The sequence below is a fragment of the Phoxinus phoxinus genome (assembly GCF_949152265.1).
Source record: "Phoxinus phoxinus genome assembly, chromosome: 1".
In the NCBI taxonomy this organism is placed as follows: domain Eukaryota; kingdom Metazoa; phylum Chordata; class Actinopteri; order Cypriniformes; family Leuciscidae; genus Phoxinus; species Phoxinus phoxinus.
Genome location: NC_136876.1, coordinates 31,521,601 through 31,537,481, shown reverse-complemented (window position 1 = coordinate 31,537,481; position 15,881 = coordinate 31,521,601). Strand labels below are relative to the sequence as shown.

The following is a 15,881-nucleotide window of genomic DNA, read 5'->3' as shown; positions in this document are numbered from 1 at the left end:
CACTCAAACAGAGTCAGACTGAAACAGCTTTGAAGCAGCCACTCAGATTAGATGCCCAGAACTGGTGATGATCTACTGCACATTTCTCACTTACTGTGATCCTCAGTGCAAAGCGAGCAGACACCATCCACAAGCTCTTTGGCCTCCGCTGCGAGCTGGCAGGCGGGGTCGGGGATCGGGGAAGGTGTGTCGGGGCTGTCAGTCGCTGGAGACGCCCGTGCGGTCCTGTAGGATGAGGAGGAGATGTCATGATCACTGATAGGGGGGGACCACTGCAACTTTCAATGTGTTTGGTTTGAAAAATTTACCCATTTTCAATCGCAAATAAGCTGGTGTTGGTGAGAACTTTGTGGACATTCTGTAAAAACAGTGCAAATTATAAACTTGGATGTTTTTTAGTGTTCTTGATGGACCACTGATACCTTAATACAACAGATTACAACTGATTTTAAGTCAAAAAGTGGTTTGTTTTTACCTGGGCAAAGCCAAGGAGCTTCTTGTTGGAAATCTCCAGGTGTTTCCGTGTGAGTTCAGACCTTCTCAGCTGGCTGTCAATGACGTTGAACCTTCTGTTCAGATCCATCACATCCTCCTGAGAAAAAAATGGCCTTTAATACCAGTGTTGTTAAGTAAACTAAGGGGACATTTACACAACACCGCATTCTAACTAAAAACAGAAAACCTTTTATGCGCCTTGACTGTTCATTTACACGATTTACACGGGCCTGAAGATGCAAACGTTTGAAAACATGTTTCAAAGTGCAATTTTTTTTTAAACAATATCGTATCATGATATTGTGTGATTTGTGAGAACGGTGACGTCAACCAAAACGACAACCAAAACAACAATAGCGGACTACAGGTCTATGTTTGTGCCGCTGAAGATACAGAGTTTATTAACGCTTCTCCAGCAAAGTATTGTATTCACCGCTCTGTAGAAAAATGTAATGCAAAATACAGTACATTTTAGCTGAAGTATTAAAATGACAAACTAAATGTGAAATAAAAACAAATTAAAGCTAAACAAAAATGACAAAAAAGCACAAACAAATGACTAAAGCAAACTAAAATTGAAAATGTAAAAAATAAAAACTAATTTAAAATTTCTAAAATTTAATTCTATAATAGTGAACACTGTTTCAAGTGTTCATCATGACCTGGACTGGACAGTGTTTTATTAGATAACAATCACCTAGCAACTTATTCCAAAAAGTTTTCATCCATTGCATCATCTTTTAAATTTCTTATAAATGATATGAATAATTTTTCAGAAAACAAAGAGATGTGGATTACCTTGGTAGCCTCAAGTCCTCTCTGTTTCTTTCCGGCTACCTGGTTCTTCAGATCTTTGATTTCAGCCTCCAGGAGCTGAATGACCTCCTCGTAGTCTTGTTCGGCACTGTTAGTCTGTCTCTGCACAGCCTCTGCTACCTGCAGCTTACTCTTCAGACACTTATTCTCTTCCACTGTGGCCGTGGCCTTCTGTTTCATCCACGCGTGGGAATAAGGGAACACACAAATTGACGGGTGGACAAATGTCTTAAAAGTTCAGATGCTCATGTTGTGATGTTGATGTATTAAACCAGCTCTCATGCTTCTTAATATTTGGATGTCATATTTTGAGACATTTAAGATTAGTCACAGGGAAGAAGTCGTGTTTATTTCCAGGCTTTACCTCAGTCGTCTTCTGCAGTTCCTCCTCCAGAGTCTTCTTACTGTCTTCTGTGTCTTTCAGTAACACCTGAGAGCAATGTAATGGATGTTCATGTCACAAAAGCTTTCTGCACAAATGTTCAGCTCAGTCTTGTACAGAGCCTCATACATGATGCGTGGAAGTAAAACAGATATTGTGGCCAATAGATATTTGATCCCACAACTTTTTGCCACACCAATGATGTGTGAATTAACTACCCCACATACCCTTAACCCAATGCACAACTTACACACACACACAAAATATTCTTTACATTTCTTCTCTTCTCTAGCTTCTCTCTATTTAGTTGTCAGAAAACCTGGCATTGTTTATTAATTACGAATATTGTTGACTCCTTGACGTATTGCTTTGTTCCTTTCTTGTAAGTCGCTTTGGATAAAAGCATCTTCTAAATGCATAAATGTAATGCAAATGTATATTAAATGTGCAAATAGATCAAATGTAAGAAAATAAAAAATAAATCATGATCGAAATTATGACATACAATCATCATTTCGATTTCCTGTCAATGTCAACTGTCATCATTTCAAAATTTTAAATCATAATTTTGACTTTGTATGTCATAATTTGGACTTTATCTCAAATTCAATTCGTCAAAAGTCTGACTTTTGTCATAATTTTAATGTATGTCATAATTATGATTTATTCTATCATAATTATGACTAAGTATGTCATAATTATTATTTACCAAAGCATGAGTCTTTTTTTCTTATGTGGCGGAAATGAGCTTCCCTAATTTTGCTTCTTTTTTTTTACTATTCATTTTCTATCTATTCTGTTTATTCTATATATTTTTTGTTGTTGTTTTGTGGGTTTGTGTGAGGAATATTCCACATGTGTGGAAACATGGAGTTGTAGAGGAAAGAACTTGATAAACATGATAAACATGATGAACATGATGAAGATAAACATGATGGTAAGTTTTCCACTGAGGGAAAAGTTGTACGAGCTGCTACAGTTTTTTTTTTTTAGTGCATCAAGGTCATCAATCAGTCAAGGTCAGACTATCATTCTTACAATTTGACTACCGGTAATTAATTTACTGGACAATTGTCGGTTTATTTACTCACTAAAGCCAATTTTGACTTGAATTTGGCACTTAGCGAGTGTTCATTTTGGACCCTGCAGTCAGCAATTATTAGTGGTGTCAACAATAATCGATTCGGCGATGCATCGCAATGCGGGATATGCTCGATTCAGCATCGATGCGGCAAAGTGCCATAATCGATTATGTCACTGTTTATTTTCTGGCCTTGAGTTGGACAATAAAGTTACTTTCGTGGGCATAACAACAACAACAATCAAGACGGCTGAGGCGGAGGGAGATGACCGCGATAGACGGGTAATTAAAAACGCACCCAAAGCTTGGAAAAGAGGACATCTGGGCACATTTCGGATTCTACGAAGTTAATGGGGAAACTAAACAAGACGAGGCTGAACACAGGAGCGCAACTTCGCGGCTGAGACACGAATAGACTATTAACATAAAGCTTTTACTCTTAAACACAAAAGGCACGTCCATTTGAATAAAAAAATAATATTTATTAAACAAACCAGATCAAGAGCAAAAACGAAATAAAGTGCATAACTGAAAAGTAAAGCATAGGCTCAAAACAGTGGCACAGCGCACTGCGCATTGGGCTCCAATAATTATTTTCCGTCTTCTAAAAAAAAAAATGCTGCCGATGTCTTTGTTGACATGGTAGAGGAGGACTGACTATGAATTAAACGGTCTCTCAATTAAATAAATAATATTCAGCAAACCTTCTAGTAGCCGTCTCTCTTCTCCGGTGGGTTGGGATAATCCAAAAGAAGTGAAAACAAGGGGGGTGTTCTGAAGACACACTGTTACCTGTGAAACAGGGGTGCTCTGAAAACACCCCCATTTGCAATTAGTGCTTTCCACCTGATGAAATGAACGCGCAAAACGAATAAAATGAACGCGGGAAAACTGATGAAATGAACGCGCAAAACGAATGAAATGAACGCGGCAAAACGAATGAAATGAACGCGGCAAAACGAATGAAATGAACGCGGCAAAACTGATGAAATGAACGCGGCAAAACGAATGAAATGAACGCGGCAAAACGAATGAAATGAACGCGGCAAAACTGATGAAATGAACGCGCAAAACGAATGAAACGAACGCGGCAAAACGAATGAAATGAACGCGCAAAACGAATGAAACGAACGCGGCAAAACGAATGAAATGAACGCGGCAAAACTGATGAAATGAACGCGCCAAAAAACGACCAATCAGAATTTTGGTCAAGCCAGAACGTATCGACCAACAATCGACTGGGAGATTACAGCCCTAGAAAGCAGTGATTTATGTTTTCTTTTTCAGGGTTTGAAAATGCCATATACAATACCCTGTACCATTCAATTTTATTTTGTTTAATGACATTTATGTCAAAGATACAGGAGAGTGATAATACACACATAGCAGCCAATAAAATCTGTTGTTCAATATATGACTGCTTGTATTGCCTCATGACTGATGAAAAAATTGCCTTGTTGTGTGCAGTAGAATTTTGATGCATCGCAATGCATCGTAGAATCGAATTGAATCGAATCGTTACCTGGTGAATCGTAATCGAATCGAATTGTGAGGGCAGTGCCAATGCACACCCCTAGCAATTATAGTCCTATACTTATCTATTGATTGAAGGAAGCAACACAATCCAGCTACCCCTGTTTATTTCAGTACTCACCTTGAGTTGTTTCATTTGCAGCTGGAGTTGTTTGACTTCCGTCTGAAACTCCTCCAGCTCCTCACTGCTGTAGCTGCACTCTGACTCATAGGTCTGAAAGAGAGAGTGACAATGTTAAAACAACTCTTTCATAAGTGTGTGACCCTGCCTCTGGGATCTAAAAGAAAACAACAACATTAAAACCAATACCAATTCAGTGCTCATACATCTATGTGAGACAAATCCAAAGGCACAGGCTACAAAACAGGCAAACTCTGACAATCGAAGCGTTTAAGAGCTTAAAAGACAGCTTTGATAACTTTTCTGAGCAGGAGAAAAGCTCATTTAAGATCCCTGAGTAAATCTCCCGACATGCTCAGCTTCAGGGGAAAGTGAAGTCTCAGATGTGAGGAGGTGCTCTGAGGATTGTGCCGAAGTTTAGCCCAAATCAAAGTCAAGCACTCCGATACTAAATCCTGCGGGTCTACTTACAGGGGAATGAAAGGCAGAGGTGTCCATCAAACTTGCTGCTTCCTGATAGGAGAACATAAAGGGTCCCTGTCCCAGTCCCGCCTCCTCCAGCTTCTCTTGATACACACTGCGGGTGGCTTCCACAAAGTCTTAAGGAAACAGAGGAATAGTTAGAAATAGAAATAGCCAAGAATTACACTAGAAATATAAAAAGCATGTAAGAAATTAATATTATAAAAATTACAGTATCAAAATCATTATGGATTTTTTATGTTACATTTTTTTTTAAAAAAGAGTCAGTCACAACTCAGAGGCTGCATTTATTTGAACAAAAATACAGTAAAAACAGTAATCTTGTGAACAAAAATTACTTTTTTATTTTAATACATTTTGAAATGTAATTTATTCCTGTGATGCAAAGCTAAATTTTCAGCATCATTACTCATTGTCAGATATTCAGTGTCACATGATCCTTCAGAAATCATTCTAATATGATGATTTGCTGCTCAAGAAACAGTTGTGCTGCTTAATATTTTTGTGATAAAAACTGTGATATACCTTTCAAACATTTGGAAAGTAAGATATCAACAAAAGAAAAAGAAAATCACAGGAATAAATTCGATTTTAAAATAGAAATGATTTTAAATTGTAATAATATTAACAATATTACTGTGCTTTTGATCAAATAAATGCAGCCTTGTTATTCGAAACTTTTGACCAGTCTGAGTGTAGATTTGAAAATGTGATTTCAGGTCAACATTTGCTTTCTAAACAGAAAAGTGGGTGCCATGAAGTCTCTTCTCCTGTCACTCAGCTAGATATATCCAGAGTTTCCCTCATAACAGCAGAAAGATCATCTAGAGGGAATATTTATGTTCAGGTGCCCTTGCTGTAAGTGTTTGCACAGCTGAAGTACATGAAAACAGGCAGAACTCTTGCTCCACCACACACACTTTGATCAGGATTTGCCGTGGTGACATTTTACTGCTGAGGAGTTCAGGAATGAAGCGTAACTCCCTGTCAAGAGCAGCCTGGAAATATATTTAGCTGTCTAAGTTTGTACTGAACCCAATTTTTTTTTCCCTGACAATCTGTCTCTAAAAACTCATTCGACTGTAAGTGTTTCAAAGCACAAACTCAAGCCCAATATCCAAATATGGAATGTGTCTCCCTTTTCAAAAGGGGTATTTCCGTTCATGTCAAAATGTGATTATTTTCTGTGGTTATTTCAGGAGGTTGGTAACCTCACCTTAGGCACGCAAGCCAAACCAGTAATCATTGGCATCCAAAGATGAATACGGGAGAGATTAATATTAAATGTGTTTTTTTTTCAGTTATTTCAGTCATGTTGAATTCCAACGCTTTGCGTGCTATCTCCATCTTTTTTCCCGGATAAACTGCAGTAATCCTTTTTTCTTCGTCATGCAACCTGTTTAATTTAGTTATAATCACTATGGAAGCCTATCACTCTAACAGTGAACAGTGCAAGTAAACTGCCTATCAAGTGGTCTCATGTGCACATACTGGTGATTCAAAAGTGAGAAAATGGCACTTCAGATCAAAAGAGTTGCTGACCCCTGTTTCGGATTCATCATCTCCAATATTGAAATATGTGATGAATATGGGAATATAAGTCAGCATCAAAATGATTGTAAAAATGAGGAAAATGTCCTGCATCTACAGTAGTTGACTGACTGAAGAGCATGTTAAGAATGTGTCTATACCTCCATATGAGACCGTTCCCTGAGGGTCTGTAGTGAGACTCTCTCTGAGCTGCCGTCTCTTCTCTTCTGTTAAATCCAGGCCCAGGTATGACAGAGCCTGCAAAATGATCAAACGGTCAAAAACCTTCATCATTATAGTGCTACAAGCCTGTTCAACCAAATCTAGCTCCTTTGAATTTTCAGCAGCCTGCAGTGCACTGCCATTCTCCAAATCGGGATTGGGGAGATCAATTTTCCAATGTTTTATTATTATTTTACTACAAAACGAGTGCAAAATGTTTCTTTAAAAAAAAGAAGAAAAAACTTTAACACTTTACAATAAGGTTCATTGGTTAACATTAGTTAACTACCTTAGTTAACATGACCTAAGAATGAACAATACTTCTTCAGCATTTATTCATCTTAGTTAATTTCGACATTTACTAATACGCTATTAAATTCAAAGGTTGTATTTGTTAACTTTAGTAAATGCACTGTGACATTGACAAACAATGAACAGCTGTATTTGTATTAACTAACATTGACAAAGATGAATAAATGCTGTAACAAATGTATTGCTCATTGTTAGTTCATGTTAGTTAATACATTAACTAATGTTAAATAATGAACCTTATTGTAAAGTGTTACCGGAAAAACTATAAAAACAAAAAAGGAAAATAACTATAAACACTGAACCTTAAATATTTCGTATATATTTTAAGAGTTGACTGATAACTATGATTCCTTATCAACTGTATAGTATCCAGTCATGCTTGAAAAGAGTCATGCTACTGCTACATACACAAGATGGCAGTGTGGTAACGGAGGTCAAGTCAGTGGCGTACAATAAATCCAGGCTTATGGTCCATAAGAGTTCAAAAGGCATTAATAAGGCTAATCAGATTAAGGTCGAACCAACAATATGATACTGCCACAAAAATAAGATATACTGTTCAAACACCAATGGCAAGAAATCTGTCCTGTACCAGATAAAATATATGCTTGAAAAACGTGATGAACAGTGCAATGAACAGTATAAAGTCACATAGAAAACTTTGCACCATGTCAAATACCTGTTCGTGCAACACTTAACATAGTGTGCATTGTGCCTTTAGTCCACATTTAAGTGCTCTCGTCCATTGAGACCTAATCCTATTAATGGGCCGGTAGATTAGGGTCAGCCCCAGGATCAGCAGGATTAAATTAAATCTCTGCTAAACAACTGCACAATAACAAAGAGCAGAGACAGATATCTATGAGGAAAGTGACACTGAGATACGAGAGGTTATCTACATAAGCACTCTGTCAGTTACTTTGCACTGAGATACAGGCTCCTTTTAAAGTCAATCGTACAGATTCCAATGGGGATTAACCCTTTAAATTCACCACATTTTCTGAACCGCTGAGTCTAATCATTGCTAAAAGTACAGGTACAAGCATAATGTCATTGCAGTCATGAACATCATTTTTCTTAATAAAACATTTATCCCTAAATCAACAGCATTATTTATTTATTTAATGTAAAAAAAAAAATAAAAAAAAAACACGTAGTCAACATTTGGCCACGAAAACTGTTTTATGCCAAATGGAGGGGGCAAAACTGAAAAAATGGCCTTCTGTCAGTTCTGCCCAACCCACCACAGCATACAGGTGCAAAAGCTGTAGCCATAGTGTACCATTTTTACCATAACGCTGTTTAAAGAGTAGACAAGTACGATACAATTTTTAGTAATAATACAATAACCTAACAATAACTTTTTTGTTAATAACCCTAATTTGGTTAATAACCTTAATAACTCGCTCCGACTGTCCGTGGTCGGGAGTGTAATCTGTAGTTTTCAGGAGAGCCCTGGAATATTCAAAATACTTTTGGTGACAAATAAATGTGAATTTCTTGGTCCAGGTAACATGGAGAATGAGTAGACATTGTTAATTTACATATACTGTACTGACATTGTAACAATACAAAGAAGGTTGAAAATCACTCTTCGTACACATGTAAAACGGTGTGTGTAAACCAGGCTTACCAGATCAAGCTTCTCTGATTTGAGCCGTATGTGGGGGTCCAGCGAGATCTTGGGTTTGGAAACAGTGGTTGGTCTCTGTGCAGGGGAAGCTGAGGGGGAAAAAGGGACAGTAAAAAACACATACTTTAAGAGTCAAACTCTTATACAAAAGTCATACTTTAGTGGTGAGTGCTAGTTAGCTGCTTTGGAAAACATGGCATTAATGTGTGTTTTTTTTCATTGTCTGGGAGAACAAATGAATGGGTATTATATTAATACAATAAAGATTATGAACTGTGTGAGGGATTTGAATCGAGGGGGCGAGAGAGATAGCGATAGAGAAAGAAAGGTATTAACGCCCGTGCTTTCAGTGGCGTGTGTATTGTTAAGCAACGCAGGGGATTTAGCTGCCTTCTGACGCTCATGACTGACAGGTTGAGCTCAGACACGTCAGACTCACGCAGACTCAGACAGGTTCAATGCTGGTAATTCAGGACCAACATGCACAGCAGGGAGCTCGGACAGGGGGAGTGGATTTAACAGGTGGAACTGATTGTACACAATCCAGGACAACTAAAACAATCCAGATTAATGGTGCTTCTATGAATGTTCCACCAGAATGGCAAGCATGTGGATAGCCAAATATGTTTGTAGCTTTGTAGCTATTAATCGAAGGGATAGTTAATCTAAAAATGAATTCTGAATCACCCAAATGTTGTTCAAATGTATATCAATTCCTTTCTTACAGAAGGAAAAATTACAAAAGGTGAATTTTTGAAGAACTCTCTGGCAAGTTTTCCTTATCATGAAAGTGAATGGTGAGCTATCAAGCTCAGAAATCACACACACAAAAAATTACAATAAAAGTGACCATTTAACTTGAGCACCATATTCCCAAGTACTCTCAAACTGCATATGGCAACATTAGATTTGGGGTCCTAACACAAATCACATTTTGTCACTTTTGTAGTCCATTTCAGAGCATCATGGAGGGGAAGATTATCACACACATATATTATATGACTTTAGAAGAGTTGGGATATAGCATATGATTAATTTAGACAACTGTTATGTTGCTTTTTGGTCATTTTCACTCCTTGAGAGTCCCAGTCCCAATCACTTTGGAAAGAGCAGCCTAGATATTTTTCAAAAAATTCTTCAAGTGATATGGGTAACATCTGAAATTCAACTATCCAGTGACCAAGCTCAAAATCTGACAACATAAGCACTAACATCAACTTATATAAATAGTTTCATGTTTAGCCTAATGTAGTACATTAACTTAACTAATGTACAGTCAGCCTTTATGTTAGGTGCAAACCAGTTGTAAACATCAGTTTCCATTGGATAGCCAAATTCTATAACAATCTCCACATCTCTACAAATCACAATGATTAAAGAATGACAACGAAGGAAGATAAGCATGTGTCTGAGTCTGAGCACACCCAGTCTTTCTTTCTAGGAAGGACTCCCAGAAGGGCTTTTGCAGGATTACAGTGCCCATTTAATTCAGATAAAACAGATCTTCCTTATTCTTCTAAGATTTTATCAGCTAGTCTGGATAAATGGGTAATTAAGCACTATACACTTCATAGATGTCATGAATGATTAGAACACTGTGCTCGTAAACACGACACCACCCAGGGTTCAAGGGCGAGCCAGGCATGCTTACATCCGGTCTAGATTAATCTCTGCACCTTAAGCTCTGAGCCAGGGATAGTCTGCCGGACAGGTGCGTGCTGCACATCTCAGTGGGCCTGACATGCATTCATAGTATGAACGTGAAATACAGTGGCGCCACAATGTATTCGGACACTGAAGCCATAATTTAAAATGTCTGAATGTCAAATGATCAAACCAAAAGGCATTTATTTTAAAAACAGCACACATAAAAATAATAATAAAGGTTTCAAATGATAAAACTGTTCGAAATTAAAGGTCTTGCATCATTTGTTTGCAGATTCCACTGAGTTTGGTATTTTGTATCTAATACACAACCTTCCAATGTTTTGGATATGTCCACAAGTGTCAAAATACTTTTGGGGTCTCTATGCAGAGAAATACAGAGCATTTTGGGGGCATTATTTAAGCATACAGAGATCTCAGTGTCTGGAGAAGTGACTTGACATGTTAACATCCACACAGATAGCTTCTTCAAAGTATCTAATAGCATAAAATGGACCTAAGGGGCTATCTCTGTATGGTTTCTATAACAATTTATCAATCCCATTTTGTGCCCCAAGAAAGGATTACACATTACGCACAGCAAATCAATCTGTATTAAACAGCTACCCAGCTGCTGTGAACTGAGATAAGAGCACAATCTGACTCAACATGAAAGAGGCCTTCTTCCTTTATTTTGTTATGTCTTCTAGAATTTGATTGTGTAATTTAAACACCTCACATACATGCCCGACCCCCGGAGCACAGAGAGATTACTTTGCAACTAGCCGTTGATTAAAATCCAAACACTGCTACCGACTAATCCCCAATCTTTCTCTCTCAAAAGAAATAATTGCTTTGCAATAAATCCTGTTTCTCCGTGCACTGGTTCATTTTGGATGCTACTTTCACTGAGACACAAGGTGCAATCTGTAAGGTACAGAAACTGAGAGAGCAACAAACTTCCAGTATTCATTCAATTCAATGCATGAATAAATAAATGGTTGAATAAAGATGATTTCTTAAAAATCTTAATGAACCCAAACTTTTGAACAGTAGTGTATTTAAAGTCGGCATGAAATCAAAATTGACCCTATTTACTTTGTTAGCGGATATTACTAGTCTTGTGGTGAACAATTAATCCGTGCAAGTTAATACACGGAAAAAAAATGTTTGCCGAAGTTATCTTTAATCAAAGTCTGAAAAGTTACTTCCGGGTCTGGAATGGTTCTTTTTCTGATGACATAGGCTTGACTGCTTGGGTTGGTTAAACACTTAACCCCTCCCCTCAAACCGTTACTCTGCTATGGGCGAGAGATGGAGAGGAGGAGCGCTGAAGTAAAACCCTGCCCTCTGTTCAATATTCCGTTTCACTCGGAAATGCGTCACAACACTTGAGAAAAGTCGTTTGCAACTTCCGGTTCACGCAGACTTTAAGAAATGTTGCCTCTCAAGTAAATGAATCTGTTTAAAATAATGTTTAGATATTTTAATGTAAATTTGTTTGCTGTAAAACACTAACATAATATGATATAAAGGTTATGAAATTAGAGTACTCCTTTCAAAAGTGAAATATTAGCCGTATAACAAAATCTGCACCGTTCATGTGGGTGATGAGAAAGGGTGGAAACTAGCTGTAAAGCTCATTAAGATAGAGTTAAGGGTGTTATGAGCCAACCTTTGAGACATGTACCTGAAACCTGTATGTCTGGAGGGCAGATTTCTGGGGAGGATGAAAGGACTGGAACTGTTTCCTCTAGTCGCATCTATGAGAAGAAAGTTATGAAGCATTGCATGCTTAGTAAAAAGACCATAACAAGGAAATTGCCTGTGTACAATGTACACAATGTGATATTGGTGTCATACTAATTATACAGAGACATGACATGATCTGTACAATATTAAACACTCACCTCAGGAGATCGGACATGAACCTTTAACCGGCTGGCGTTGTATCCATTCCCAACCCCCCTCTGAACCCCATTATGCAACAACGGGCAGTTGGAAAAAGGTCCTTTTCCTGGAATGAAGGCAATATCCACCACTGGTTCCTGACTTCAAAGGCAAAGAACAGGGACAAAAGAAATGAAAAAAGTACAATGATACTGATTAATTATTAAATATCGTTCAAAAGACGTAAAGCTACATGAACCCGAGCGAATACCTGAATTTCACTTTATTGAGCACACTTTTGGCGTCCTCATATGTGACTCCTATCAACGACTCCTTGTTAATGGCGATAAGCTGATCTCCAGGTCTGAGCCGTCCATCCTATAAGGCCAAAGGAATGAAGATCCTTACTAAATGTTGCTGATCAGTCACAATTCTTGGCAGACGTTCAGTTTGAGAAAGCTGCACCAACAGCATCAGCAGGAACATAACCTACTGCACTACTCATCACCAGGTGGAGACCTCTCTCGTGTCTTTACAGAGGACACCACTACAGCAACTCCATCCCCCGAGAGACACCAAAGTCACTAAAACTACACAACTGTGCCAAAAGTCTCATATTCGAGTGTATCCAATCCGCTTCCAAACCATTTCCACAGCTTGATGGTTTAGGGATACACTATATCCACCTTATTTTGCAACACAGAAGTAAGCTATGATCTGTGAATGTGTGAGAGTTCTGATTCATTTGCCACTATAGGTAAATAAATACAACAACTGCAGTTAACAGTGGAACAATTTGCACTACAAACCAGTGCGTTTATAATTAAGACAATACATTAAAATAAATCTGTTTGCAATTGTTTGTTTGTAAAACCACGTTTGCAATATCAAGTAGCATAACAAGCTGTTTTGTACAGCTAAAATAACTGGAAGTCTTGCACACTCAAGTTACAAATGTCTCCTACGTTAAAACTAAGGTGGATATCAGAGTCGTATCAATATCGGCAAATAATTGTTACTTTTTTTTAAGTCCTACTGGTTAGTTAAATCAAATGATTATTCCCTGTATGATTTTTTCCAGAAAGAAAAAATGGTACCTACGCCAAACTTTTGAACATTTGTGTATTTTTACTGGAGGACACAACAAGAATATAGAGTAAGATTAAATACCAATTCAGTTATTTATTGCAGCATTCCTCTCCTAACTATGAGCAACAATAAAAGTTTGGAGAAGTGTTTGGAGACACCACTATATGAACGTAAACATTAAAACTAAGGGCTAGACAAAGTGATTCTCCAAACAAAAAACAAAACAAACAAAAAAACAAAACAAAAAAACAAAAAAAAGAATCCCAATGACAGGCTACCATATACCACCATATAGTTATGATCATTGATTCTGGCTAAAAGATTCAAAACGGACATGGGATCTTATTTAATAGATGTTACAGATGGCCAACAATCTGACACTGAAAATCTAAGCGATATTGGATATCCGAGTTTCAGCACAATAGTCCTGTAGGTGAATAGTACAGCTCCCCTCCCCGTTGTGGAGTTTTATATTCCACAGGGAGGGCGATGCCCTAGACGGGGTGCACCTGACCTCTGCAGTCTGCTGCGACAGCACTGTACATATCCAGAACAGCCCAGCGGAGTCTAAACCTATTTTGTCTATTAGGAAAAAGCTCTTACTCGGGAAAACAATGTAAAGCAGGGGATAAATTGCTTAGATCATTTCCAGGAGATACCTACTTACTACTTACTACCTACTACCTACCTACTTAAGAGGAAACCTTTGCACTGGCTCAAGCTATAACGCAGTAGTCTGACATTCTAGGATGTTATCCTCACTTAAATCCTAACCCCGTCAGCGATAAAGATGGCTAAATGTGTTGAAGCTTATTGGTAAGGTGTAAGGGGCAAGATTCCCAGAGGTTTATAATCGGTTTCTTTCTCCAGCTCAGACTAAACACTTCCACGAATTGTGTGACATATCCAGCTCATTTGTGTTTGTTGTTCTCATTGTTGTAGTTCAAAATTAACAAACTTTAAACAATTAGTCAATACATTATCAATCCTTCTTCCAAAACATGTACTTGTCTTACCCTGATTCACTATGGTAAGCCTATTATAAGTGTTTATATTTTAGACCTAGCAGGATGGTTTTCAAGGGAAATTGCACACAAAGGAGTCTGCAAGCAAAAAGGAAACGCGACAGAGTTCGTAATAAAACAAGAATCAACATTGGCTTAGCTTTTCAGATGGCGAGAACTAAGGGATTTGAAATGTTGTAAAAGCAACGCGTAGATAGTAAGGCATTTTATTGAACAGATAGATTGCCATATGTAGCTCTCTAACAGAGTTCATTGTAAAGCATCATCTATTGTGAAGGGTCATTTCACTATGGTTATGGTTGTAGCTTAAGTAATGTCTTCAGCTAGTCAGCATGAGATCCTTTCCATCTAAACTGGTGATATCCCTTAAGCCTAGTAGTGAAAGTTTTATGATCAGTGGGATAAACATATACATTCACAAGAAAATTTGTTCTTCCGCAAAATGCATGCGGTTTTGTTTTTTAGACCTCTAGAGTTGCATTGTGTACTTTTAACAAGTTAATGAGTTTTCAGTCTCTTTAGAGATGGCATTAATGCAATTGCTATTAATTATGTATTTAACAACAATATTAAACAAATTAAATGTGGTAACATTTAAAAAAATGACACTTGTTACAAAACGTATAATGTGTATCTTTAACCACAGTCATATAAATCAGTCAGTGAATATACTGTTTTAAGTCTCACGCATTTGTAGCTGTATGTGTTTGATTTACGAAACTTGTGTTGCGCATATATTCGACGAGATTGAGGTATGACATAATATCCTTCAGTAAATGAATGCAATATAAATGACCGTACTTTAATTTATTACACATGTGTTTGTAATACATTCATGTGTATTTATAACTATTAAGTCATTAATAATTTAATTAATATACACTGTCATTTTTGAAAGTGCTATACTGAGTGAAATGTAAAAATAAACATTTGGTTATAGTAGACGTATATTTCATCTTTTTTTTTAAGTAATCATGAGATTTCAAGTTAAACTCAGTCAAAATGTCGGAGCCTCAACTCATTTTCACCACCATTATTTTATACAAACGTCTTTAATACTGGGCTGACATGCAATAACTGGTGGTTAAAATTCCCTCTCCACTTCCTGTGAAGTGATGCATCGATGTTCCCTTATTCCTTACGCCGAGGTGAACTTCACTTACAGTTAAATGGAACCCGCCTTATGTTTTCTATTAACTGAAAGTCATTTGTTCGGGAATCAGACCACTCAAAATCTGCAGTGCAAATAAATGACTGATCCTTGATCAATTATTTCTGTGTGAAAACACTAACACTTTATGCACAAATAGATGCAGGCACACAGTTTGTAAAAGGGAGCCAATCTCTTACCCGATGACAGTCTCCTCCAGACAGCACTTCCTGGATGAAAACTGCAGGGCCATCAGTTCTGTTGGAGCCACCACCAATGGCAATACCCAGACTGCAGGAGCGAGCGATTGATATCAGCTGAATCACCCCTTCACCTGGGTGACTGATACCAAACACACACACACACACACACACACACACACACACACACACACACACACACACACACACACACACACACACACACACACACACACACACACACACACACACACACACAAAAGGACTTGTGAAGT

General features: G+C 37.7%; 1 protein-coding gene across 7 annotated transcripts in view; it reads right to left on the bottom strand.

Moving 5' to 3' along the window:
* Positions 1–15,881, bottom strand: part of LOC307011039 (syntaxin-binding protein 4) — a 69,648-nt gene that overhangs the window by 7,706 nt on the left and 46,061 nt on the right. For 6 of the 7 annotated variants that reach the window (XM_079636305.1, XM_079636306.1, XM_079636301.1 and 3 more), the window contains 13 exons: positions 15,607–15,748; positions 12,414–12,520; positions 12,163–12,304; positions 11,943–12,015; positions 8,609–8,697; positions 6,603–6,699; positions 4,900–5,027; positions 4,429–4,521; positions 1,676–1,741; positions 1,294–1,482; positions 476–592; positions 309–358; positions 95–225 (listed from right to left, as the gene is read on the bottom strand). In XM_079636305.1, the coding sequence (XP_079492431.1) occupies positions 95–225; positions 309–358; positions 476–592; positions 1,294–1,482; positions 1,676–1,741; positions 4,429–4,521; positions 4,900–5,027; positions 6,603–6,699; positions 8,609–8,697; positions 11,943–12,015; positions 12,163–12,304; positions 12,414–12,520; positions 15,607–15,748 (1,424 nt within the window). The remainder of the gene's footprint in view (positions 1–94; positions 226–308; positions 359–475; positions 593–1,293; positions 1,483–1,675; positions 1,742–4,428; positions 4,522–4,899; positions 5,028–6,602; positions 6,700–8,608; positions 8,698–11,942; positions 12,016–12,162; positions 12,305–12,413; positions 12,521–15,606; positions 15,749–15,881) is intronic. The other variant, XM_079636304.1, reaches the window with a different exon arrangement.